Source organism: Carettochelys insculpta, chromosome 8 (genome assembly GCF_033958435.1).
Source record: "Carettochelys insculpta isolate YL-2023 chromosome 8, ASM3395843v1, whole genome shotgun sequence".
NCBI lineage: Eukaryota > Metazoa > Chordata > Testudines > Carettochelyidae > Carettochelys > Carettochelys insculpta.
Genome location: NC_134144.1, coordinates 73,614,290 through 73,638,523, shown reverse-complemented (window position 1 = coordinate 73,638,523; position 24,234 = coordinate 73,614,290). Strand labels below are relative to the sequence as shown.

The 24,234-nt window shown below is 43.8% G+C and overlaps 1 protein-coding gene across 2 annotated transcripts in view; it reads left to right on the top strand.

Moving 5' to 3' along the window:
- USP37 (ubiquitin specific peptidase 37) overlaps nt 1–24,234 on the top strand; it is a 50,744-nt gene that overhangs the window by 12,230 nt on the left and 14,280 nt on the right. For both annotated transcript variants that reach the window (XM_075001503.1, XM_075001504.1), the window contains exons 8-17: nt 3,113–3,197; nt 5,395–5,556; nt 6,036–6,167; nt 8,471–8,594; nt 8,707–8,912; nt 10,122–10,239; nt 11,597–11,676; nt 15,019–15,183; nt 19,098–19,163; nt 21,044–21,194. In XM_075001503.1, coding sequence (XP_074857604.1) covers nt 3,113–3,197; nt 5,395–5,556; nt 6,036–6,167; nt 8,471–8,594; nt 8,707–8,912; nt 10,122–10,239; nt 11,597–11,676; nt 15,019–15,183; nt 19,098–19,163; nt 21,044–21,194 — 1,289 coding nt within the window. The remainder of the gene's footprint in view (nt 1–3,112; nt 3,198–5,394; nt 5,557–6,035; nt 6,168–8,470; nt 8,595–8,706; nt 8,913–10,121; nt 10,240–11,596; nt 11,677–15,018; nt 15,184–19,097; nt 19,164–21,043; nt 21,195–24,234) is intronic.

Below are 24,234 nucleotides of genomic sequence, written 5' to 3'. Positions count from 1 at the left end.
GTCTGGTCAAGTTCCCTATTCTGATTTCATGACTAAGTAATAACTAGACTGTTCCTGACAGATGTTTGCGTATCTAACCTGTTAAAAACCTCCAGCAACAGAAATTCCTCAACCTCCTAGGCAGTTTGTTCAGTGTCTAACTGCCCTGACGTTTGGGAAGTTTTCCTAAGGTCCAACTTAAACCTTCCTTGCTGCAGTTTAAGCCTGTTGTCATATAGAACAATTTTTCACTCTTCCTTGTAACAACCTCTTATGTACTTTAGTGCTGTTACCATGTTGTTACAGTGTGTGGGTGACAGCAAGCCCTGCACTCCATCCACAGGCAGGAGTGACTCTCACTCAGCTGGCAGATCAGAAAATTTATTAGTTGACAAGGACAGAGTGTGGTAGAGACTTATCTGTACAGCAGCCAGAAACAGTCAGTCCAGTCCATACTGAGGAGAATGGGGTCCCCGAACCCAAGGACCTGTCTCCTTTGTTTCTCTCCATCCTAAAGACTGATCCCGTTCCAACAGCCCAATTTCCAATTCAAACCATCGAGGCTCTGCCTCCCACCCTTGTTCTGTTTCCTGGGGAGCAAAGGTGTCACCTGGTTGCCTAGGTTACAAAGAACAGGGACTTCCATTGCTCATGTGCTGCCCATCACCACACACATACCACTTCATCACACTGTCTTCTAGTCTGCAGCCTAAAAACCCCCAGTTTTTTCAGCCTTCCCTCATGGGTCACATTTTCTAAACTTTTAGTTTTTGTTGCTTTCCTCTGGCCTTTCCCCAGTTTGTCCACATCTTTCCTGAAATGTGGTGCCCAGAAGTGGACACAACACAGCACTCCAGTTGTAACCTTATCAGTGTAGAGGAGAAGAATTACTTACCTTGTTTACAACACCTCTGTTGTTACATCCCAGAATGCTGTTTACTTTTTTTGCAACATTGTGACACTTTCGACTCATATTTAGCTTGTGATTCACTAAAATACTTGGATCCTTTCCTCAGTACTCTTTCCCAGGCAGTCATTTCCCAGTTTGTCAGTGTGCGATTGATAGTTCTTTCTGAAGGGGTATACCTTGCGTTTGTCCTTATTGAATTTAATCCTGTTTACTTGACGCATTTCTCCAGTTTGTCCAGATCATTTTGATTTTTTTAATCTATCCTCCAAAGCGCTTAACACTCCTCTCAGCTTTCGGTCATCCTCAGACTTTTTATAAGTATATTCTCTACGTATCTATCTAAATCAGGGGGTCAGAACCTTTCCCAGATGGAGTGTCAAGATTTGACCTGTTGACCTCCATGTATGGCCCACGTGCCAGTGATACTTTAAAGCCTTGTCTACAGTAGCCCCTTCCTTTCAAAAGGGGCATGGTAATGAGCGAAGTCGGAAGATGCTAATAAGGTGCTGCCATTACTATGCAGGGCCTCATTAGCATAATGGCAGCTGCGGTGATTCAAAAGTGCTGCTTTCGAATCATGTGCCGCCCGTGTAGATGGGGGGCCTTTTGAGAAGACCGCCCAATCTTTGGAAACCCCTTATTCCTAGCTGGTTTTAGGAATAAGGGGCTTTTGAAGACTGGGGGGGTCCTTTCAAAAGGCCCCCATCTACATGGGTGGCGTGCCATTCAAAAGTGGCACTTTTGAATCGCTGTGGCTACATTTATGCTAATGAGGCGCTGCATATTCATGGCAGTATTTCATTAGCATCTTCTGACCTCACTCATTAACATGCCTTTTTTGAAAGGAAAGGGCTAGTGTAGACACAGCCTAATAGTCCTACTTACAACAGCTTCCTTAATAAATAAATAAAGAGGCAGAGGTTTGCCATTTAGCTGGTGGTTGGTAGCCTTAGCTGGTTCTTTGTTAATCTACAGCAGCATGGCTTTGAACAAGCTCCCTCTGCATGGGGGAGGGAGGGGTGGGACTGACCTCCCACCCTGAATGCCAGTGAAAATCGACTCATGTGCCACTCTCGGCACCTGTGCTGAGGGTTGCTGACCCGGATCTAAATCATTGGTAAAGAAGTTTAACTTAACCAGACCTAGTACCAAACCCTGCAGGATCACGCTTGATATGCTCTTCTAACTTCACTGTGAACCATCAATAACTATTCTCTGAGAACGCTCCATAGAGACTATATTTCTGGTTTGAAACACTTTGTTTTGTCCCCAAATACACATTACATTACTGTTAAATGGCGAGTGAGAAAAGAAACTTTTTATTTTGAGTACCAGGTATTCGTTTTGAATTTTGCCTAACTGTCAGAAATCAGAGCAAAGAGAGCACCTGTGTTTTTTTTTCCTGTTTGAGCAGCTGACAAATACACATGACATTGTTTCACTTGTCACTTCCACATTTAACAGCCTTTCTGAAATGAGCAAATTGGAATTTCACGGTGGAGGTTATGAAGCCCGTTTAGTTAGAACTTTAGCTTATATCAAAAAGGCTCCATGCAGTACGTAGAAGTAGTACTTCAGTACGCAACTCTGGCAAAAATTGCTTGGTGCAGTTTTTTTAAACCTTAAGTCTAGTAATTTATGTTCCTCCTGTACGACATACTGTAAAGTCTTTCGTACACAGCAATCCTGGGACCTGGAGGTTGCCAGATATGCAAATTTTCCAGTTAATCGAGAGTAGCTTGAGGGGGCGGTGGGGGAGGCACAGCCCCCCAGCCAAGAAAGTTCAGCTCCTCCTATTTCTGGCTCCCCCGTTTACCTTTTGGTGGGCACAGTGGGAGCCACTGACAGGGCTTATGTCTGGCCATGCAGCATGGGGAGCAGCTGTAGGGGCTCGCGTCTAGCTGCCGCCTTGCATCCAACCCCCTGCCTGGACACAGGGGACCTGTGAGAGCTCCAGCTCGTGCTGGGAGGAGCAGCTTGGCAGCTCCAAGCAGACAGCTACCAACAGACCTGCTCGGGGCGGGGTGGAATGGCGCAACACTCGGGAACTGTCTAGGGGGAAAAAGGGTGGAAGTGGCAGAAACAGTCATGTCTTACAATTTGCTGGTGTTATGCTGGTTATTTGAGTGTTATGGTTGATCAAATACCAGATGAACAAGAGTTTACTGAGCATAGTTCAGCCACTTGGAAAAATAACAAATGCTTTTTCTATTGCTCTTCAAGGGGTTTTGCCTCTACAATCGTCGTCCTTTTATGGTAGCAGGTCTGCCTCAAAGGACTACTCCTCTAGCAATTCCAGCCTGGAAAGGTAGGCATAAGTCTGTAGTGTTACTTCCACAGGGCTGTTTTTCAGGAATTTAGGCATTTGAATTTTCATATGTTTACCAAATGATATGCATGTTTTATTCAAGAAAACAAATTTATTTAATTTTTCTAAAACAAGTAATGCAGGATTACTGAAACCTGCCCTAGCTTTGTACAGAGACTTTGGTTGTCATATGGTCTGCCTGCTCATTGGGCTAGATGGATTTCCTAAAAACTCTTAAGTAATCTGCATGTTGTAAGGCTTCACTGGGGAAAAACTTGGGTTGCATTTAAAGTCATACACAGCAACAACCACCACCACCACCCCGCCCGGCGAAGTTTTGCTGAGGCTGAGTAAAGGAGTCACTGTGTCAGTGAAGATCAGAGACCCACATTGAGTTCTGTTGGCCTGATTGTTTAAGACGGGGTGGGGAATCTCTTTCAGGTCGGGGCACTGTCCCTTAGACAGACCAGTTTTGGGGACACACACAAAAAAGAAAGGAGACACTCCCCTCGCATACCAGGCCCAGAGCCTAGGCAGGGCAGGGCTTCTCTATTTTGTGCATCCCTCTTGGCTATGGGGCTTGTGAGAGGGGAGTGAGGAGTTCAGTATGGGAGGGAACTGACAGGAAGCAGGGTTGAGGTTTGGGTTCTGGAGGATGTGTGTGCAGGAGCAGGCTGGGAATTGGGTGGTCTGGGCATGAGAGAGTGGGCTGGGGTGGGTGATCTGGGCTGGAGTGGGGTGCAGGAGTGGACTGTGGGATATGGGTGGGAAGAGGGAGTATAGGACAGGGTTGGGGGTGTGGGCTGTGGGTCGGAGGAAGGGTTCAGGAATGTTTGGGGTGCAGGATCTTGAGGGAGGGGACAGGAGCAGAGTGTGGGTGGGGAACTGGGGTGTAAGTAAGGTTGAAGGAAGAGGGTGGGAGTCGGGGCCTTGATGGAAGGGGGTGCAGGAGTGTTTGAAGGACGTAGGGTCTGGGCAGTGGGGTTGCAGCTTATCTGGACACCCTGGCTGCTCATTGTTCTTGCTATTATTTAGTTGTAATTTACCTCTAAATGTCTTCTAACAGCCCAGCAAGTGGTGCAAGCGTTGGTAATGCTGCTAGACAATACTGACCTCCTGGATTGCAGGCATTCCCTCCACTGCTCTGATTGGCTAGAATTCCTGCCATGCCCCCTTGGCAGACCCCATTATCTGAACCTGGCACTTGCTTACTTGATCCAGCCCATGAAACTCAGGACTCTGCACTCCCAACACCACCATGGGCCTGATACTGAGGAAGGGAGCCCAAAGCCTCGGGATCTGGATCTCGGCAAGCTGAGGTTCGGATGCAGGCCACAAGCCAGGGGTTTCCCATCCCGGTGTAAGACCAAGTTACCTGAAAGATTCATAAGAATCTGGGATCAGAAACAGACTTTGCAGAGATGAGTGGTTGGTTTAGTGATCTGTGTCACATTTAAAATACCTAAACTTTTGAATTCCAGGTTCGATGCCCTGGTTGAATCAGATTTTGAATCAGCCTTCCCAAATAAACCGTGGTTATTTTTAGAAGTAGTGTTGTTTCCAGCAGGGCAGGCTTTTGGGGCAACATTTTGATACATACCAGACACAGTTCGTGTCCCCAAATAGTTTATCATATTAGACCAAACAAAAGTTAGAGAGTGAGGTGGAGAGAGATGCGGTATACAGATTAAGTAATTTACTCGGGCTGAGCCATGAATTCCAGCTGGGTGGTGGCCTAGTCGTACCTTACCCACAAAACCATCCTTCCCACAGCTTACTAAGTAGGGGCTTGTCCACTGGTATTTTAAAAGCCAAAGACTTGTCTGTTCTGTGCTCTGGACCAGCATTTCCCTTGCTATATGTAGCCTGCTGGTTTGCATTGTAGTGTGCAACAGTTGTCTGCCTGGGTTCTACCCTTCAGTACAAAGGTGGCAGCATTTTACTGGTGAAGTGATTCCTGTGTGAGAGTCTTGTTTTGAGATTCTTCAAGACATAGTCTAATAAAGGTAGAGTGAATAGCCATTTCTTCTCCAACTCAATTTTATTTAAATTCCCATGAGTAAGTAGGCAGCACCTTTGCATATGCTGTGGAAAAGGCTGATTGTCATTTTTATCCTGGGCTTTAATTGCTGTCTTTGCTATGGTCTTGAAACAAAAATGCAATTAAAAGCTTATATTTTGTGCTTTGTTTACACAGGTCTAACATCTCAAGTCAGACACCTTCAGCCAAAAGAAGCCTGGGGTTTCTCTCTCAGCCAGCCCCGCTCTCTGTTAAAAAAATGAGATCTAATCAGGACTACACAGGATGGAACAAACCTCGAGTGCCCCTTTCCAGCCACCCACAGCAACAACTACAAGGGTAAATTTCAGCTGCTTTGGTATTTTATTCCCCTGTCATCTGAATGTGAGCATACCGAAGTGTACTAATTGCATAGGGACAAGTTCAAGACGTGATTCTGAAATCAGTGAGAATTGTGCATGAGTAAGGAGCCCTTTCCCAGTTTGGGAAAAGAAAATTGTTAGCTGAAATGCTAACTTGAGATCACAGTAGTTGATACAGTCAATGCAGCAAACTTGTGAAAGGAATAAGCTTGTTTGAAAATTATTCTCTGTACCACATGAGCCATCAATGTTGTCGTATGTAGATTGTATAAATTCCAGTAAATGCTTTCCATGTACATAAGATGATGGCACCTGCCCTGGGTAGCTTAGTCTGGTGGACAAAAGTAGAAAGGCTCCTGGTCTATGAGGGGAGGCTCTATGTTGGAGTGGTTGGGATGGAGAACAGCACATGCCTGATAGGTCAATGTTTAATAAGATCCTTTGGTTTTTTTTCAGGTTTTCAAATTTGGGAAATACTTGCTACATGAATGCCATTTTACAGTCCTTGTTTTCAATTCAGTCATTTGCTAATGATTTGCTTAAACAGGGTATCCCTTGGAAGAAAATTCCACTCAATGCACTTATCAGGTAAACTTCATTTGCTTGGGTGAGATATTTTTAGGACATTAACTTTATTTCTGGAGCTTGGGGTGAATTTATAGGACTGATGCTCAAGTACAGCATGTAGGAGTTTGTTCCTTAAACCCTAGCTGTAAAGTAAAGTTAAGAAGTTGACACAATTCTCGTAGTCTTTGCAGTTCCATCATTTGGAAATTTATAAGTTACTGAGGGAAAGCTAAGTGCACAGGAATTGCTGTACAGGTTGAACCTCTCTAGTCCAGCACCCCCAAGACCGGACTGGTGCCAAACAAGAGAATTTGCCAAACCACAGGAGGTCAAAGTTGTCTAGCAGCACTATCAACACTTGCACTGCTTACTGGGCTCTTAGCAGTCATTTAAAGGTAAATTACAACTAAGTAACAGCACAGAATGATGAGAGGCAGGACTGGGGGCTGTAAACAAGCTTTATGGAACCACAGGAAACTTAGCCCACACCTATGGTAAGCGGTCATCTGGCTAACTAAAATCATGCTGGATTATGGATATTTCCAGATGACAGTATTTCCGACTCAAGAGATTCAACCTGCACTGTGTTGCATCCATATTCTATCTAACTTGATATCCGGAAAACAAATATGAAACAAATTCCCAGTAGAGAAGAGTGTCTTCCTAATCCCAGTGAGTTGATGGTTGTCTTACCTCTGGCAAATGGTAGATTTTTGTTCTACTTTATGTAACTTGTTGAAGGTTTATTGTTCATAAAGACTTTTCATTTTTTAATAGTACCAAGCTTTTGTACCAGTTACACCTTGTGGCAGTGAGTTCCACACTGTGTTTTACACAGCATGTGATTTATGTGCTGTGTAAAACAGTTTCTCCTCTTGCAAGTTTTAATTATGTTGCCTTTGAAATTTCATTGATTATTCCCTTGTTCTTGTATTACCAGAAAGGGCAAATATGATTTTTGATCTATCCTCCTTTTGACCATTCAGTATGTTATATATTGCTGTCATGTGTCCTGTTATTTGTCCCATTTTTGCATAAAATGGTTCCAGTCCTTTAATTTCTCATATGGAAGTGTTTTTATGTCCAGAATTGTTTTTTTTTGTTTTCAGGCCTTTTGTATTTCTATTATTTTTCTTGAGCTCCTTGAAGTCTTCCTGCATTATTTCCACTTGACAGTTCTGTGCCATTTGAAATGTCCTTTTTGTCAGGATTTACAGTAAGACCTCTGTTTGGCTTTATGTCAGTTGTAGAATAACCTTGTGGATGCTTAGTGTAATGTTACTGTCAAGATTGCAGATAGAGTAAAATAGGAATTTCTGAAGAGCATTCTTGTGCTCTCAACTAAGTCATGTTCTGTCAGAGGCCTGTCAAATGGGGATATTTTTGCATATTTTTTCTGTTGTAATTGTGTGAATGCACAGTAATCTGTACTAGAAATGGAACCCTGTATCATTACAGGCAGACTTTGTAGCTACTTCTTGTGACCCATTGTAATAGGATCTTTTGATGGAGGGCTATATGTGATTGAACAAGTGTAGAAATGCAGCAGAACTGAACTGAATGCTTCATAGCATCTGTCTTTACTTCTGTTTTGTTTCAGTAAATTATCCAATTCTTTTCTTAACTGATTTAGTTTCTTTTCCTTATTCATTTGTGACTTGCATGTACACATAGGGCTGCCTTCCTCAATATTGAAGGTTAATGTGTCCACATATATAAAATCTGATATATAGATTGTTCTGCTTTGAATTTATTGTACTAAGGATATCTAGTGAAGATCACTGTGAAATTAATCACAGTAACTGGAGGTAGGGAAGATGACACTTTATTAATCATAAAAATTTCCGGCAAGGATGGTATCTGAGTTAAAACAGACTTTCATCTTGCCAGATTTCTTCAGCCTCTTTTATGTAAATTAATGGAGCTGTATGTTGCAACAGTCTGCGTTATAAAAACAGGCAAGACTTGCAGATGGGTGGAGTGGAATTTACAATAGTGTTTATTGTCATGAGAATTAGGTCCATTTATTTTAATGCGATGCTATTTCATAAAATGTTTTACATACATTTTTTATGGTGCTGTTTACCTTGGAGTAAATTTTAAATGCAGAGTCCCACTGAAATGACTGCATCAGGAGTTAAATTTTAAAACACTTGGACTCTTAAGTTTGTGGGGTGTAATACAAGTTGAACCCCTCTGTTTTGCTCCTTACTGGAAAACAGACTTGGTAAATGCTTTTAAAGAGAAATCTTCAGGTTTTATGCTATCTGCCGTAAGATTTGGAAAGCTGTCCAGTCAACCTTTCCCTCCGTTAATTCTTCCAGACGCTTTGCCCATCTGCTTGCTAAAAAGGATGTTTGCAGCCCTGAGGTAAAGAAAGAGCTGCTCAAGAAAGTGAAAAACTCCATTTCAGCTACTGCAGAGAGGTTCTCAGGTTACATGCAAAATGTAAGTGCTCTCTCTCCTACAAACTGCTTGTGAGCTTTGTGCATTAACTAAGCAGTGATCTGACTTGGTCTGTGTTGTTGAATAGATGGATAATGGCCCGCTTTGATTCTAGGATGCACATGAATTTTTGAGCCAGTGTTTGGATCAGCTGAAGGAGGACATGGAAAAGTTAAACAAAACTTGGAAGAGTGAGCCAGTGTCTCCTGAAGATAACTCACCAGGACGGGCCTCTGATGACATCTCAGCCACCAAAGTTTATACTTGTCCAGTTATCACAAACTTAGAGTTTGAGGTTCAGCATTCTATCATATGTAAAATGTAAGTATTTTTGAGTTTCACCTTTGAATTCCAAGAAGTAAAAGTCCTTCATCTGACAGGAAAATATTTTCCTATTCAGTGATCTCATTCATCCACAAACAAATTGCTACATGTAGTCCTAAGCAGTTCCTTCTTTTCCTGCATATGACATAAGCAGAAATGACAACTCTTCACACACTTGAAACTGCCTGCACAGAAAAACTGTTCTTAATTATCGTCATAGGGTAAACACCACACTGCTCTTTACTGTAACGTATTTGCCCAGCGGCCTGCTAGCTTTCAAATCTGTTAGTGCAAGGAAGATTTCAGAGTAGGTTCTTTCTTTTTTTGCTTTCCCATTCATGACATTTAGTCAAGATCAGGGCTAGTTCCCAGCAATGGCAGACCACATTTCCTCTACCATTCTTCCAGGGAGCTCTCCTGTGGTTCCATAAGGATCTGTGCCAGTGGAGGCAACGAGGTTTTGTTGAATAAGCACATCTACCTGAAGACCAACAGATTCATTTGAGCATGAGCTTTCCCGGTTTAAAAAAACAATTTAGTCAGCGGTTTTTACCCACACAAGCTTATGCCCAAGTAAATGTTAGTCTTTAAGGTGCCAAAGGACTCTGTGTTGTGTTTGCAGGTACAGGCTAATACAGCTATCTCTCTGAGACACATCTACCAGGTCATTCACTTTCTATGGCAAGTGCCGCATATACTTGGTGCTGTGCTGGTGTTAATCATGCCATCAGTCTAAACAATTTGTGTCTCTCATACTGTGCCTTTGTTATACAATATTAGTTGAGTCCAGTTTTGTATCTGGAAATGAAATGAAGGTTTTTATAGATATGCAAATATTAGTATTTCATTTTTAAAAAAATCAAATTTCCTTTTGCTTAGGAGTTGATGAAGATGGTAGGGTTTTCAGCCAGGCATGTTGATTCTCCCATGACAGATCCCTTGATCACTCCAAAGAACTCAAGAGTTTGGGTTCATACATGCTGTCAAACTATTACTCACAGGAAATATTTCCTTAAAATATGAAAATACCAAGCCTATGCCCCTAAATTGAAGTGTAGCTCAGTCAATGAGTGACTTTATCATCCTGATGAGTTAAAGCGGGCATGGTATGTGTACATGGAAAAAGCTACAGTGAAATATACCATATAAACTGATGGTTTTCCAGCATACATATAAGCAAAATCACATGTACTTTTTTTATTGTAGGTGTGGTGAAACAGTCACTAAACGAGAACAATTTAATGATCTTTCCATTGATCTGCCTCGAAGAAAGAAATTACTTCCTTCTCGATCCATCCAGGATTCCCTTGACCTCTTTTTCAGGGTACATAATACTTACCACTATTTACCATTCTTCTCTCTCAAACACACATCACCTCAGTATAAGGAGTAATAGTATTTGGTTTTGTGTTTTGCCATACAATGGGAGGGATATTCTAATAAAGCACTTCATTGGGTCTTTATAACAGAGGTCATTCATATGTACTGTCTAACCTTCCTCTCCTTTGTAGGGATTGTGTGAAAGCAACACACTGGTACCTTTCATCTTAAAATACAGTGTAGACACAAACTGATCCCCTCAATCTCCTCCAATGTACGTGTTTTACTATTTTAAATAGGGAGATTAAGGCACAGAAGAACTTTATGTAGATTTTAGGGAAGAGCCTGCCTCAGAGAGGATTAGAACTCAGAAGTTATTGGTTCTCAGTCCTGTGCTAGGGTGGTCGGACAGCTAGTCTGTGTCTTTAATCAGTGCAGAGAAAAGAAGCCATATATATGTGTTTAAAAACAGCTATATTTTAACTATCTAGATGCTTACACAATAAATAGACCTCCAACATGAGCTTGTTCAAAACTGAGGATTAATATTTCCTGTACAATTCACAATACTGCATTTAAGAGTCTCCTGTGAAATAAGAACTGATCAATAGTAAGATAATTTTAATCTGTGAAATCTGCTGTAATCCCTGTTTACATACATTGGTCTTCACTTTATTTTGACACACTTATTGGAAACATATTATCCTTTCCAGAGCTGAATAGTAGGCCCATGGCTTGTGCTTAAGGTTCAGACTTTCATCCTTAGTAAAAGAATAGAGGTATGGTTTGACCCCTGTCTTACAGAAATGAAGTATATATACACAGTGTCCAATCACCCTCACTGTTGTATGCATATTCCTCACACACAGCTGTTCATCTGCTCTAGCTACATGCATTTCTACATTGTGTTTAACTGTGATACCTCAATAATGATCTTAGAGGAAGTGGGCCTCTCAGGAGAAAAAAAGTAGGCGTTTTGAACTAGGAATCTGGATAATTAAATGTTGTCCAGTATGGGCTATGAAAAGCTACATGGTAGATGTTTCTGAGAGGAAAATCTACAGGTCTTGTAACATTATTGCCCTCTCATTTTGAATCTAGTTCTGAGTATCAATTTTGAAAAAAAAAAAAAAAAGCGATTTCTCCCTTACTAATTCTGCTTGTCCTTAAGTGACAGATCTTTAGTTGTAATCTTATTTCTTGTTCTCTTATCAGAGTCTTTTGGTATGTCATGTTGAAATTAGAAGTAAATTAAGAAATGGGTGACTACCGCTTCAGAGGAACACTAGACTGAAAAAGGCCCTCTGCCTTCACTAGAGATCTGATCAAATCATCCTTATATTTTGCTTTGTCTTTAATAGGCAGAAGAGATTGAATATTCTTGTGAGAAGTGTAATGGAAAGGCTGCTGTTGTTACACACAAATTCAATAGGCTTCCCAGGTAAGGGTTAAAATCCTACTCTGATGCTTTTCCAAAAAAGCATGTCACGAAAGCAGATACAAGTGTTGGTGCATAGGACAGGCTGGAAGAGCAGGGCTAGGGTAAAGGAGTGGATGAAGGTATAATTAAAGGATTGTATGCATCATTGCCTCTATCTACAGAGCTCACTGAGGGCACCAAGGAAGTCTTATATTCATTCCCTTCCTCTCTTGTCTCCCCCAGCTGCCTGTGTGCCACCATTCCATCTTCCTGTAAATCAGGGCTCCCTGCAACCCTTCCCTCTTACCTCATGCGGGGGCCAATCCCTCATTTCCCTGATATCATATGAATGGCCATACTGGATCAGACCAAAGGTCCAGCTAGCCAAGTATCTTGTCTTCCCACAGTGGCCAATGCCAGGTGCCCCAGAGGAATGAACAAAGTAGATCATCCTCAAGTGATCCATTCCCTGTCGCCCGTTCCCAGCTTCTGACAGAGAGGCTTGAGACACCATTTCTTTCAGTGCATCCAGTGTCAGGAGTTGTGTGTGCCCCCATTCACCCTTTCTGCACACGCCTGGATGTCTGTGTGTTCCCATTCTCTTCCTCAGAGCCAGGGGTCTGGTCACTGAGTGCTCCATCATTGTTCCTCCCCTCCACCACATACCTGTGGTGGGGGCTCTGAGGTCTCTCTCCCCAGTTCTCCCAAGAAATGCAGCTGTGGGCGTTCCTCTTGCCTTGCATTGGTCGTTTTCTTCCTATCTGAGGCACGGGTGTATACTGGGAACTACATAGATATAGCTGCCATGCCTTTACTATGCTGGTAGCGTTGGGCTTTGCTTTTGCAGCAACTGTTGTATCTTTCTTCGACTGATCTAGCTTTGTCTTACACTAGGGAAGTTAAGTTGCCTCGCTGCATCACTCAGGGATGTGGATTTTTCACACTTGAGCAACTGTATCTATGTTGACCTAAATTTGAAGTGTAGACCAAGCCTGGGAGATAAATCATTCATGTTATCACCATTTTAAACACATGTGGGAGTGGAGGGCAGAGCTGAGATGGGCAGCAGAATGATAATTAGGCTGGAAGTTGTTAAAGGCTGCCGCAGTCAGGTGATTTTTTTTTTTACCTATGGATTGTGGAAGGCCTGGTTTAAATTGATGTGTAATAGTCAGATGTATGGGGTTCTAGTTTTCTGATATTCACTGAGATTAATTGGATTCTGTCTGCTGATATCTTGAACAGTCCCTGAAACTTTGGAATAGCTTAAATGTGGTGTTCAGAAGTTACTACGTTACATCCAAACAGATGCCATCAAGGTGAATGTAGGAGTTCACTTTGTTTGGCCACCCATACCTTTCATCCTAGTGCTTGCTGTCTTGCTGTCTCACAGTAAGCATAGTGAAGCTGCAAGGAAGAGTACAAAGAGCTTTCTCCCTTGTATGCCATTCCCTCTGGAAAATCAGAGCATGACACTTTCTCTGGGTAAGGATTGCATCTTTCCCATTTGTAAAGAGGTTTACAGCTGCCTGCTTTGTCCTAACGAAGGAGCAGAATATGCTGGTGGTAGCTGAGAGACTAGGCATATCATTAGAAATACACCATATTCTTATAGCAGTACTGCTAGAATGCTTGGTACTTTGCACCGATGAAATTGTTGTAAGGTCTTTATGACGGGGATCTTCTTGTCAGGGTGTATGTTTTGTAGTAGTTAACCTAATGGAGTGCAGGGTCCTTAATTTGGACCCTTTAGTGATGCTTTAAATCAAGTAATAACACCTGGTCCTTGTTCAGTCTAAATACTTACCAGTGCAAGAGGGAAGGTTCCCAGCACACAACCCTTCCCTGTAAGTTGAGCGCTTAAGCAGCCATTCAGGAGAGATTTAAATGCCACCCAGGTGACTGACAGAGCACCCACTGTGCCCATGACTGGCACCATGTGTTTCTAGTGGTGGAGCGCATCTGTATATGTCTTGGAGCACATAATAAAGTATATTGTGCACATGGATGTTAAAAATGCAACAAAACCCTGCGGCACAATGAATATTTGTAAGGTTGGTGGTAATTTCTTGATCAAAAGGTTCTGAAGCTAGGTAATGCGTCTGACCTTTGAATTTGCGCGAAACTCTTGCATTGTGCCTGTGTTAATTGTCTTGAAATTTCCTCCCTCCCGCGATGCCCAACTGAAATGTGGTAACTCATTGGAGCCAGGGCCGCCACGCACTGGTCCCAGCAAGTGTTGGGGTGTGTGCATGGAGCAGGCGGTGGGCTCTATATGTAGCTCTGAGGAGCCTCATTTAAAAGCTCCAAGAGCTGCATGCAGCTCTGAAGCCCAGAAATGCCACACTACAGTGTCCTGTTTGCCACATGTGGCAAGTGGCGAACATATTGGACACCGCAGGTCTAAGGCTATGTCTACACTTAGCAGTAGATTGGCACTGCTGTTTTTAAAGCAGCACTTCTCAGTTTAGTGGGTATGATGAAGACCTGTTAAGTAGATGGTGAGACACTCTTCTGTTGACCCCTATACACCAGTTACCTGAGAAGAATAAGATAAGCTAGCGGGAAAGCAATTCCTGTCAACACCGCCTGTTGTAGTCACCATGGAAAGTCAGCCTCAGCTATGTCAACTTCAGTTACTTTATTCATATAACTGGAGTAGCGTAACTTCGGTTGATTTGCTACAATGATATAGACCAGGCCTAAGTTGCAGCCACTCTTGTTCAACATGTACATTAAGTGCATAGGAAATAGCTTGAGTGACTATGCTGATGGCACTGGTTTGTAATCATAATGGTTGGCTCTTTCTTCTTTAGAGGCAAACAGAGTTATTTCATAGTTCTCTCGTTATATGGCAGAAATAAGGATTTACCCAAACACTAGTTGGTGTGAGCTCATCCTGGACAAGAATAAAATAATGCTGATTGAACCAGGAAGTCTCACGTGTTGGTAGAGTCTGACTGCTCTGTCACAGCAGGATGTCTGCATTGTGTTAAAATGGCCTGCAACTTCAGGGTCTTTCTAGGTAGCAGCAGTAACCAGCACTGTCTCCAGGGAGGGTCAGGCTGAGAGCATCTTATACCTGTATTCTTTATTCTGAACTAGCACTGTTTATAATCTAAAGAGTGCTAAGTGCTCTAGCTTGAGAATCCTGGGGACCACATCTCCTCAAGCTCACTCCATAGCTAATTGTTACTGCCAAATCAGACCTCTCTTGTCAGAAAGCCCAGTGGAGGAAAGCTTTTCATTTTCCTCTAATAATAAAAGGTTTGAAACAGGGTTTTGAGTGTGTTCAGTCACTTGGCTACCCTCTCTGGTTTTAAATTTAATGCTGTTATTTCTGCCCTTTGTACTGTCTTTCAGGGTCCTGATTCTTCATCTAAAACGATACAGCTTCAATGTGGCACTCTCTCTCAATCACAAGGTTGGGCAGCAGGTGGTTATACCAAGATATTTGACCCTGTTATCTCACTGCACAGAAAACACTAGGCCCCCACTTACTCTGGGATGGAGCGCACATTCTGCAGTGTAAGTGTCAAGTGTAGAATATCGCAGTTGTCTATTCCTGAGTATTAAGTTCATGTGTGTGGCAGATGGCAGTGGATGGTATCAAAGGGTTACATATCAGATCTACTCTAGAGAATGTCAGATGAATAGAAGAAATTTAAAAATTGATTCTACCCTTTCAAAGGTCATTGTGATTCCCTGTATGAAATTAAAAGCTAAGTCTTTTGTCTTCTGCTTTAATCCATAATGATACTAGCATGAGATGAAGCGTGGGGAAGAATTACATCTCCTGATATAAAAGTCATGGCAGCTTCTTTTGATTTTAGATTTTTGAAACAGGACAGTATCTAGAGAATATTTTATAAGGAACAACCCTACCTTAACCCTGGGCCATAAACTGTTAGAATTTACCAAGAGAAGTTCACTGTGAGTTTGTAATTCAGCTTTATTTCCATTTTAATTACTAGGATGATTGAGCTTTCATTTTGTTTGGTACACCAAGATTGCTGTCACCAGAAGATGTAACTTCTTACCCATTCACTGCTGATGCTGCCAGGCAACTTTTAGTTTGCTGTCCTGTCCATTAATATATGTATAGGGGGTTTTTGGTGGTGCTCATCACCGTAGTATCTAGGACTTCACACAATGAAGGTACTGTGAAGTAAGGAAGTATTACATGTTGTACTTCTGAAATCCAGGGTTGTCTAGCCTGACAACATCTGTTTCCTGGAAGGATCACAGAAGCTGCAGGCTGAGAGACTGGCATCTGGGAGCCCTAGCTGGGCCGGAGCGTGGAGTGGGCAGCAGCGAGGAGGGGAGCCCAAGAGTGGGTTTTGCAAGCCAGCAGGGAAAAATTGACCTCTTGTGGTTCCGCAGAATCCCTGGTTCAGGACCGCTCATGTCCTGAGGGTGCCGGACTGGGAGGTCAAACCTGTACATGAGAACAGCTGTACTCGATCTAGCCCCATATCCCATCTGACAATGGCCAGGGCCAGATGCTTCAGAAGGAATGAACAGTCTGTAGATCCATCCCCTTTTGTCCAGTCCTAGTTTCTGACAGGTTGAGAGACACCTGGTGCATGGGGTTGTGTCCGTGGCCACCTGTGTTAATAGCCACTGCTGGATCTGTCCTCAAGGAACTTACTCCAGTCTTTCTTGAGACCAGTTATACTTCTGGCCTTCACGATGTCCTGTGGCAACAAGTTCCACAGCCTAACAGTGCGTTTGATGAAGTCCTTCCTTTAAGCCTATTGCCTATTAATTTCTTTGGGTGACCTCTGGTTATTTGAAGGGGTAAGTGATACTTCTCCATATGTCATTCGTGAATGTACAAACCTCTGTCATATTCCCCCTTAGTTGTCTCTTTTCTAAGCTGAACAGTCCCAGTGTTCTTAATCTCTTCTTGTACGGCAGTGGTTCCGTACCCTTGTAATTGTCATTGCCGACCTCTGCAGCTTTTGCAATTCTGTTATCTGTTTGGAAATGGGGTGACTAGTGAAGCATTTCCAGAATGGGCATATCCCAGCATCTCATTTTTTTACAGATGGCAGATTGAGGCACAGAGCATCATGCCTGGTGTCACATGGGAAGTCTGGCAGACCAAGGGACAAAACCCAGGTCTCGTGTTGCAGTCTAGTGCCATACCCATAATACCATAGTGAGTTTAGGATGTGTCTGGCATATTCAGTAGTGTTCTTCATGCCTAGTTTTGCATAAGGTTTTTCAACAGTACCGTAGACCCCCAACGTACGCGGAGGTTGCATTCTTGCGCAACCCCACATAAATCAAATTTCACATAACTTGGGGGAGCCAGGAAACTGACCAGCTTTTTTCTTGTCTCATGTGAGTGGCAGGCAGCTTTTAATCTGAGAGCTGTCCTAGGGTGTATCATCAAGAGGTGAATCCAGTTACAAGGGTTAATTATTTTTGAGTACCTTTTATATATTTACAGCACAGAATTCTTATTCTGTGGCTCTGTCTACACTACATGATAAAATGGAATTTAAGTCTGTTAGCTCAAGTTTACCACACTGTATTCACTGTAAATACCATTAGCTCCATTTTAGGGAGCACTAAGATTGATATACCATTGTTGAAAGTGGCTGGGTGTAGCATCAAGTTCAAATTTAGAAGTTTGAATAAAGGCCAGTGTGGAAGTGCCATGTCTTTACGTTTAATTTATTAGCTTCCAGAGGTGTCCTCTGTGTGTCCCACAATTGCCCACAGTCCTCCACTCTGGCTGTTTCCATCTCTGCTGCTCTCCAGGAGCACAGGAATTAGGTAACAGGAAGCCTGCAAGTTTGAATTCAGCAACAGGAAGCCTGTGACTGTGGGGTCATGCTTGTATGAGATGCTAAGAAACTTCTTTTCTGTGGTTTACATTTATGCAGGGTCCCCCACTCCCTCCCCCACAGGCGCCATGCAGTCAGGATCTTTCCTGTGTCCAATCGCATTGCGTGACTAGCCCCCAACACAATAAAGGACACAGCTGCTGTTCAGCAGGGACCATGCTGCCAGGCAGCACCATGTCCTGGCTTGCAAGTGGTGAGAGCGCCAAATGCAGGAAAGGTTTTGGGGGGGCATGCTGCCGCTGGGGGTGACCATTTAAACTGGCCCTGCAGCCACAGACCTCCCATCCAAAAAGATGTTCAAAGACTTGCTGCTGCTGGGGGGAGCAATCTCAACTGGCTCTGTGGCTGCAGACCCCACACCCCCCTATGGCAATAAGGGAGGCTGGCCCCCACACAGCCAGCCAGGGCTGCCCCCCTCCCCCCAACCTGAGCAACACTGCTTGTTGAAATTTGGCAAGCCCCATTCCCCTCACTGGACAACTCTATGTTGTGAAGCAGGAAGCCAAAAATCTTTTCCCTAACCTCTTCTCTTCAGGCTGTGGCCCCCTTGACACGGAAAAGTGGCTGGAGGGCCAGTTGAGAAGACGCAGGCACCTGCTGCTTTTTGTAAAGTCTTTGATAATGCAGTTGTAAAAAAGCAGTTCAGTTATAGAAGCAAGAGATTTCAGTTCATTCGGCGATCTTTGTTGAAGCCCTACTTTTCCTTCTGGAAAAATGGCCGTTTGCCCTCATTTCCCTCTTTTGGAAAGCAGTGCAATGTGGGAAGATGACATCACCTATCCACAACTTCTTATAGGGCATTTTTTTCTTCCGTGCTGCACAAGCAGAAATACCTAGAATGTATGGGAATGAGGGAACTGGGGTAGGTTCCCATAATGCACTGCTGCAACAGTTGATGGTTTGGCATTTAAGTGTGGCAACAATAATTGGGGTGACCATCCATCCCATATTAGGCAGGACGGTCCCGTATTTGGGATGCTGAAAAGGTATCCCTGCTTACTCATTGTCCTGTATTTGCACTGTCTCCCTGTTAACGTTTTCCGCCAGTAGCTGGCCAGGCGCAACTGCTGGCGGGAGTCACTTTGCCGAGCCTCAGGGAAAAAGGGGGAACGTGGGCATCTGCCATGTCCCTGCTGCTTCCCCAGCATTCTGGAGGGGGCCAGTGTCTGCAGGTTCCCTGGGGCTCCCAGCGAGCACTGGCAGCTGCTGCCTCCTTCCCGTCTCCCTGAGGCTTTTTGGAGCCGGGAGGAACTGCCCCTCCCCCCATTTCTGCCTGTTCAATTTTTTTGGACAGGCTGCCATGGTCTCCCTAACAATAAGTTGACTTTGTGGGGAATCTCTTGAGAGGTGAGGATACTCACTCAAATTCACATTTATAAAACCCAGCATTACAAAACCTATTTTAATAAATTGGAATGTATCTCATAGTGTACACGTAACCTAAATCTCTGTGATTAACAAATACACATGGATTTTCTCCTAATGGTGTGTTTGGTCATGGGCTAGCACGCAGCAGCAGCAGCAGAGTAAAATGCACATTTTTTTCTCGTAACTGTAGCAATAAATGCTTTGCTTTTTTTATAGTTCTCGACCATTGAAAGCCTCCCAAATGGTGAATTCCTGTACTGTAAGCACTTCCACACCTTGTAGGTGAGTTGAAATTCTGAGATTTCTGTGTGTTGAGGGTACTCTGAAGAAATTTTGAGGATTTAAGTAAAAGTATTGCCTTTCTCTCCCACTTTTGTCCTCCTATACCATTTTTACTCCCTGTTGACTTTTGTGTTTTGAATTACTCTCTCTGGTGTTTTGCATGTTGTAGAGTTATAGTGACATTGTATATTCAATGGCATAAATGGTAAGGACACTGAGTTTTCACACAGACCAAATGGTATCCGTCCACATTTTGCTTATAAACCTGTTTTCTGAGAAGTCCTGTGGCACCTTATAGACTAACAGATATATTGGAGCATAAGCTTTCGTGGGTAGAGACTCACTTTGTCAGCTGTATTGGAGTGGAAATTCCAGAGGCAGGTATCAATGTACGGGCACGTGAAAAGAAGGGAGTGCCAGTCAAGAGAAGGCCAGAGTTAATGAGGTCTGTTCAGTCAAGGAGGATGTTGCCCACTTCCAGCTGCTGATGTGGAGTTGTGAACATCAAGAAAGGAGAAACTGCTTTTGTAGTTGGTCAGCCATTCCCAGTCTTCCAACACAGCTACCCCTCTGATACTTGTTTTATGAGCTTAATAGTTATAACACAAACTGGATTATTTTTCAGTAGCAAGGAAAACTGAACTTTGTTTGTATGGACTCAGGTCATTCCACTCTTCTCAAAATCTAGTTGTAATCATAACTGCAAGTGAGCTGCTTTAAAAGTCCTTTACCAGAAAAGCAAAATAGTCTCTTACAAGAGCTAGCTCTTTCCTGGGGCTTTGTTTGGTGCCCCAGTGTTAGTTCTGGAAGAGTTGGATAATCCTAGGGTTTATGGGAATTAGAAGGGTGTTGTTTCACAGTTGGCTCTGAGAGGCCGGGTCCCAAGAAAGAATTATTGATGTAGTGCTGGATAACTTCACACTGTATAAAAGTCAAGATGCTGGAAGGTGCATGTGGAGAGCACAGGTTTCTCAACTCAGGGGTTCTCAACCTGGGGTACACGTAGTCGTGGGGGTACGCAGAGGCATTCCAGGGAGTAGATCAGCTCATTTACCTATTTTCGTAGTTGTGCAACAGGCTACATAAAAGGCACCAGGGAAGTCAGTATAAATGAAAATTTCATGCACGTGATCTGTTTACCACTCTATATACTATACACTGAAATGTGAGTACAGTATTTATATTCCATTTGGTTTATTTTATAATTATATGGTAAAAATGAGAAAGTAAGTTTGAGTAATAGTGTGCTGTAATACTTTTGTATTATGTCTGATTTTGTGAGCAGGTAATTTTTAGTGAGGTGAAACTTGGGCATATGTCAGACAAATCGGACTCCAGAAACAGAAATGGTAATATGGAAAGGTTGAGAGCCGCTCTCCTAACCGAACCGTAGTACTTTTATTTTTCACCTTTTGGAGCCCTCTTTGCTTTTGGTTTGAATAAAACCAAGAGTGACATCCAAAAAGGCCAAAAGAGAAAAATTGAAAAATATTACACATGTTAAATTTTGTCCTGCAATGGCTATTTAGCATCCTTACTACCCGTATTACTGGGCTTCACAGGATTATTATATTGTTTAAATAACTTTCCTAAGTTTATATAATAATGGATTCTGAACACAGCAGTGGAGTCCAATTAATGTTTCTATACTGTTGCTCATGCACTGCAAATACCTAAACACAGATGTACAGGGAAGTTTTTTATGAATATCTGCTAAAGGAATTTAGTAACCTGCACCAGTAGATAAGATAGGACAGAACATGGATCTGCTAAGCAAATAGATTTCAAAATATAGCAAACTGGAGTCCTACGCCCAAATTTCCTGGTTTTAACAGATTTCTACAGTGTTACGAAATTATAGCTGTGTTTTTAACTTGCAGAAAGTATACATTCAAATCTAAGAGCTCCATGGCACTCTGTGTGGATTCAGATAGTGAAGATGAGCCATTGAAACGCTCTGTTGCTCACAGTCAAAGACTGTGTGATGTACAGACCAGAGAGCCGCAGCAACAGCAAGAAGAGCCTGAAAAGGTAAAGGATTCTTTCCTCTCAGTAGGCTTATGTACCTGTGCAGGAGACGTACCCTTTCAGGCCTAAAATTCCTTTGCACATTTGTGTCTGGACCAGGGATGGGAAATTTCTAATGGGGAGTAGCTCCAAGACTTTTTTAAATGGTCAAGGGCTCCACTTTTCTATAGAAGGTGCGGGGTCTTTGATGAAGGTTGGGTGCAGAAGTGAGCTCACGGTAGCAAACTGGGGTGCAGGAGAGGGCGTGGAGTCTGATGGGGCATTTGGGTGAAGGGGGAGTTGTGGCCTGGGATGGGGATTGGGGTGCAGTGTTCAGGAAGGGATTATGGGTGCAGGAAAGGACTCTGACCTTGGAGGGGTACAGGAGCGAATGCAGAGGGTTTACGTTCAACAAGAAGTCCTGTGGCACCTTATCGACTAACAGATATTTTGGAACATAGGCTTTTGTGGGCAAAGACCCGCTGAGGCAGGGAATTGGGGTGCAGTAGTGGGTTAGGAAAGGATTTTGGCTTGTCGGGGGCATGGGAGGATGTGCAGGGGGTTTGCAGAGTTTAGGTGGTGACCTGGGGAAGGGAATTGGGGTGTGGGGTGCCACATGCAGTGTCTGGCTGGGACGCACTTACCTAGGTGGCTCCCAGGCCGGCAGGACCCTCACGCAGGGTCCCTGCCTGCTGCAGCCTGAGGCTGCTCAGTGTGGCTGCCTGCTGGGGCCATGTGCCTCTCTGTGCCACACAGTGGGCTGGGGAGATGACTGTGTGTGCTACCTTTGCCCCCCAGCACAATCCTTGCTGCTCCCATTGGCCAGTTTCTGGTCAATGGGAGCTGCACATATTGTACTGGGGGCGGAGGCTGTGTGCAAATTCCCCTCCCCTCCACTACGCCACTAGGAGCATGCAGTACCTAAAAGCACAGGGCCCCAGCAGGCTCCTGAGGGTCTTGGCAGGCCAGATTGGGCCCACCCCCGTGTTTAGATGTAGGGTCTAGCAGATTGAATAGACGCAAGACTGGTTCATAATTACCACAGTGGTCCTAAGGGGAATGCTTTGCCAGGCCATCTGATCAACCTCTCTGTACATGTTGGTTTTGGATCCCATTGGCAGTAGAAGAAATTGTAGCAGAACTGAACTCAAGTCTTTAGTTCAGGTGTGCCACTATTTAGAGTGTTTTGAATTACCTTCTGTTGACGCTGCTCACTGGCTGAAATAGGATGAAAGCAAGTCACTTACAATTATCCGGTATAATTCTTTGTGTAAATCTGCAGGGACAGGACAGACTTTGAGGATGGGGAAGGAAAATAATAATGTATAGTCACTGAGTTTGTGGACTCCCAAACAACATTCCCTGATGAGTGGAGATCTCACAGCTGGCAGCCTGTGCTTCTACCGGTGGTGCACATAATTTATTCTGCGCATGGATGTAAAAAATAAGCAGGAACGTTGCTCCCAAGTTGTGTGTTTTGGACTCTGGCCCTTTTAGCTGATTGAAAAGTGAAGTTGTCAAGCTCTGGTGAGAATGCAAGAAGTGTTTAGAGGCCGTTTCTGATAAGTTTCTAATAGTTCAGCAGTTTTGCCTTTGAAGTCTGCATATGGCAGATGCTGGCTGCATCCAAAGTAACTTCTGCCTGCACAATGGCATTGTAAGTGCAGTAGAAAGGAGTTGAATCAAGTTTGTATGGGAGGGGAATGGAAAGCAAGACAAACTTTGAGGGTTCTCCTTATGCGATGGGTGAGATTGTAGTGCTGTTGTGACTGGATGTTACCGCAGAAATGGAGTAATGAAGCCAGTCTATGTGAACAGCAAATCAATCAGATCTATGTCTTCTGGGATTGCGGTAGGGCAGCGTTGAGGCTTGTATTGTAGGTTTGCTCATAGGTGACCAGCTACCAGTTATCTCTAATTGGATCGTTTTTTCTCTCTAGAATGTCACCCTCCTCCTATCTGCCTTCCTGCCCTATCCATGATCTGGTGCCATTGGTAGCACTGGTCTTACAGAATCAGAGATGTAAATAATATCTGATCTGAGCGCATGCGTGGTGCGGTTCAGGGGTCCCCATGCACTGTACCCTGGCTGCAGGCAGGAGTGACTCTCTCAGCAGGTAGAATAGGAAGTTTATTAGGCGACAGAGGCCCAGTTTCTCACAGAAGAGTCAGTGCAGCAATCAGAGACAGTCATTCCAACCCGTCCTGGGGAGAGGAGCCCGAGGGGTGCCCCTCTGGGGTGTAGCTTCCCCCTCGTGCGGCTGGCTGCCTTCCAGCTCCCTCTTCCCTCCTGCTTCTAACTGCCCCCTCCGATTCAAACCCAGCTCGGCTCCTCCCTCCTCTTTGTGCAGGGCAGAGGTGTTACCTGCCAGCCTAGGTTATAGCCCCAGGGTCATCCTTAGCCGCTGGGAGCTGCTCTGCTTGTCTCACACACATCCAGCCTGAGTCTCTCACATGCACTCCCCCCACTCCATCACAGCATGGTTATGTGATCATTAGTGTAGCCAGTATGTAGCCTTAGCAGCTAATCTGTTCAGCTGCTTGATAAGCCTGAGCACAGAAGTCTGCTGCATCAGTGTATGGGCTGGCTAACATGCCAACAACATAAAGCTACAGAATTAGCCGTAGTAGTCCCAAGTGGAGCTGACAGTCCTTTCTGTTGTGAGAGAACCATTTATTTTTCTTTTATGTCTTGCTCTGTGCATCCCTGATCTTCAGGTTTTGACCTCTCCTGGTCACATGTACTGAGACAGTCTAAGGTTCATTCAAGAAACTGAGTTCTTTCCCCTTCTCTTCTCCTCCTGGTCCAGGTTAACTGGTGGTCTGTCAGTCTCTCAGTACAAGTTGTGTTTCTGTTGCTGCTGCCTAGTTTCACTAAGCACTAAGTGATGACCTTGCTAATCATACATGGAGGTCACCAGAGACTGAGGGCTCACCAGTCACCACCATCTGGCAGGGTGTCAAGAGGGAAAGGAGAAGTGATCACAGACAGAGAGCTGTATTCTTGCACATCTTCCAAATCCTAGTAGTTGTGTATCAGTGGTTTTCATCCTGTGATCTGCAG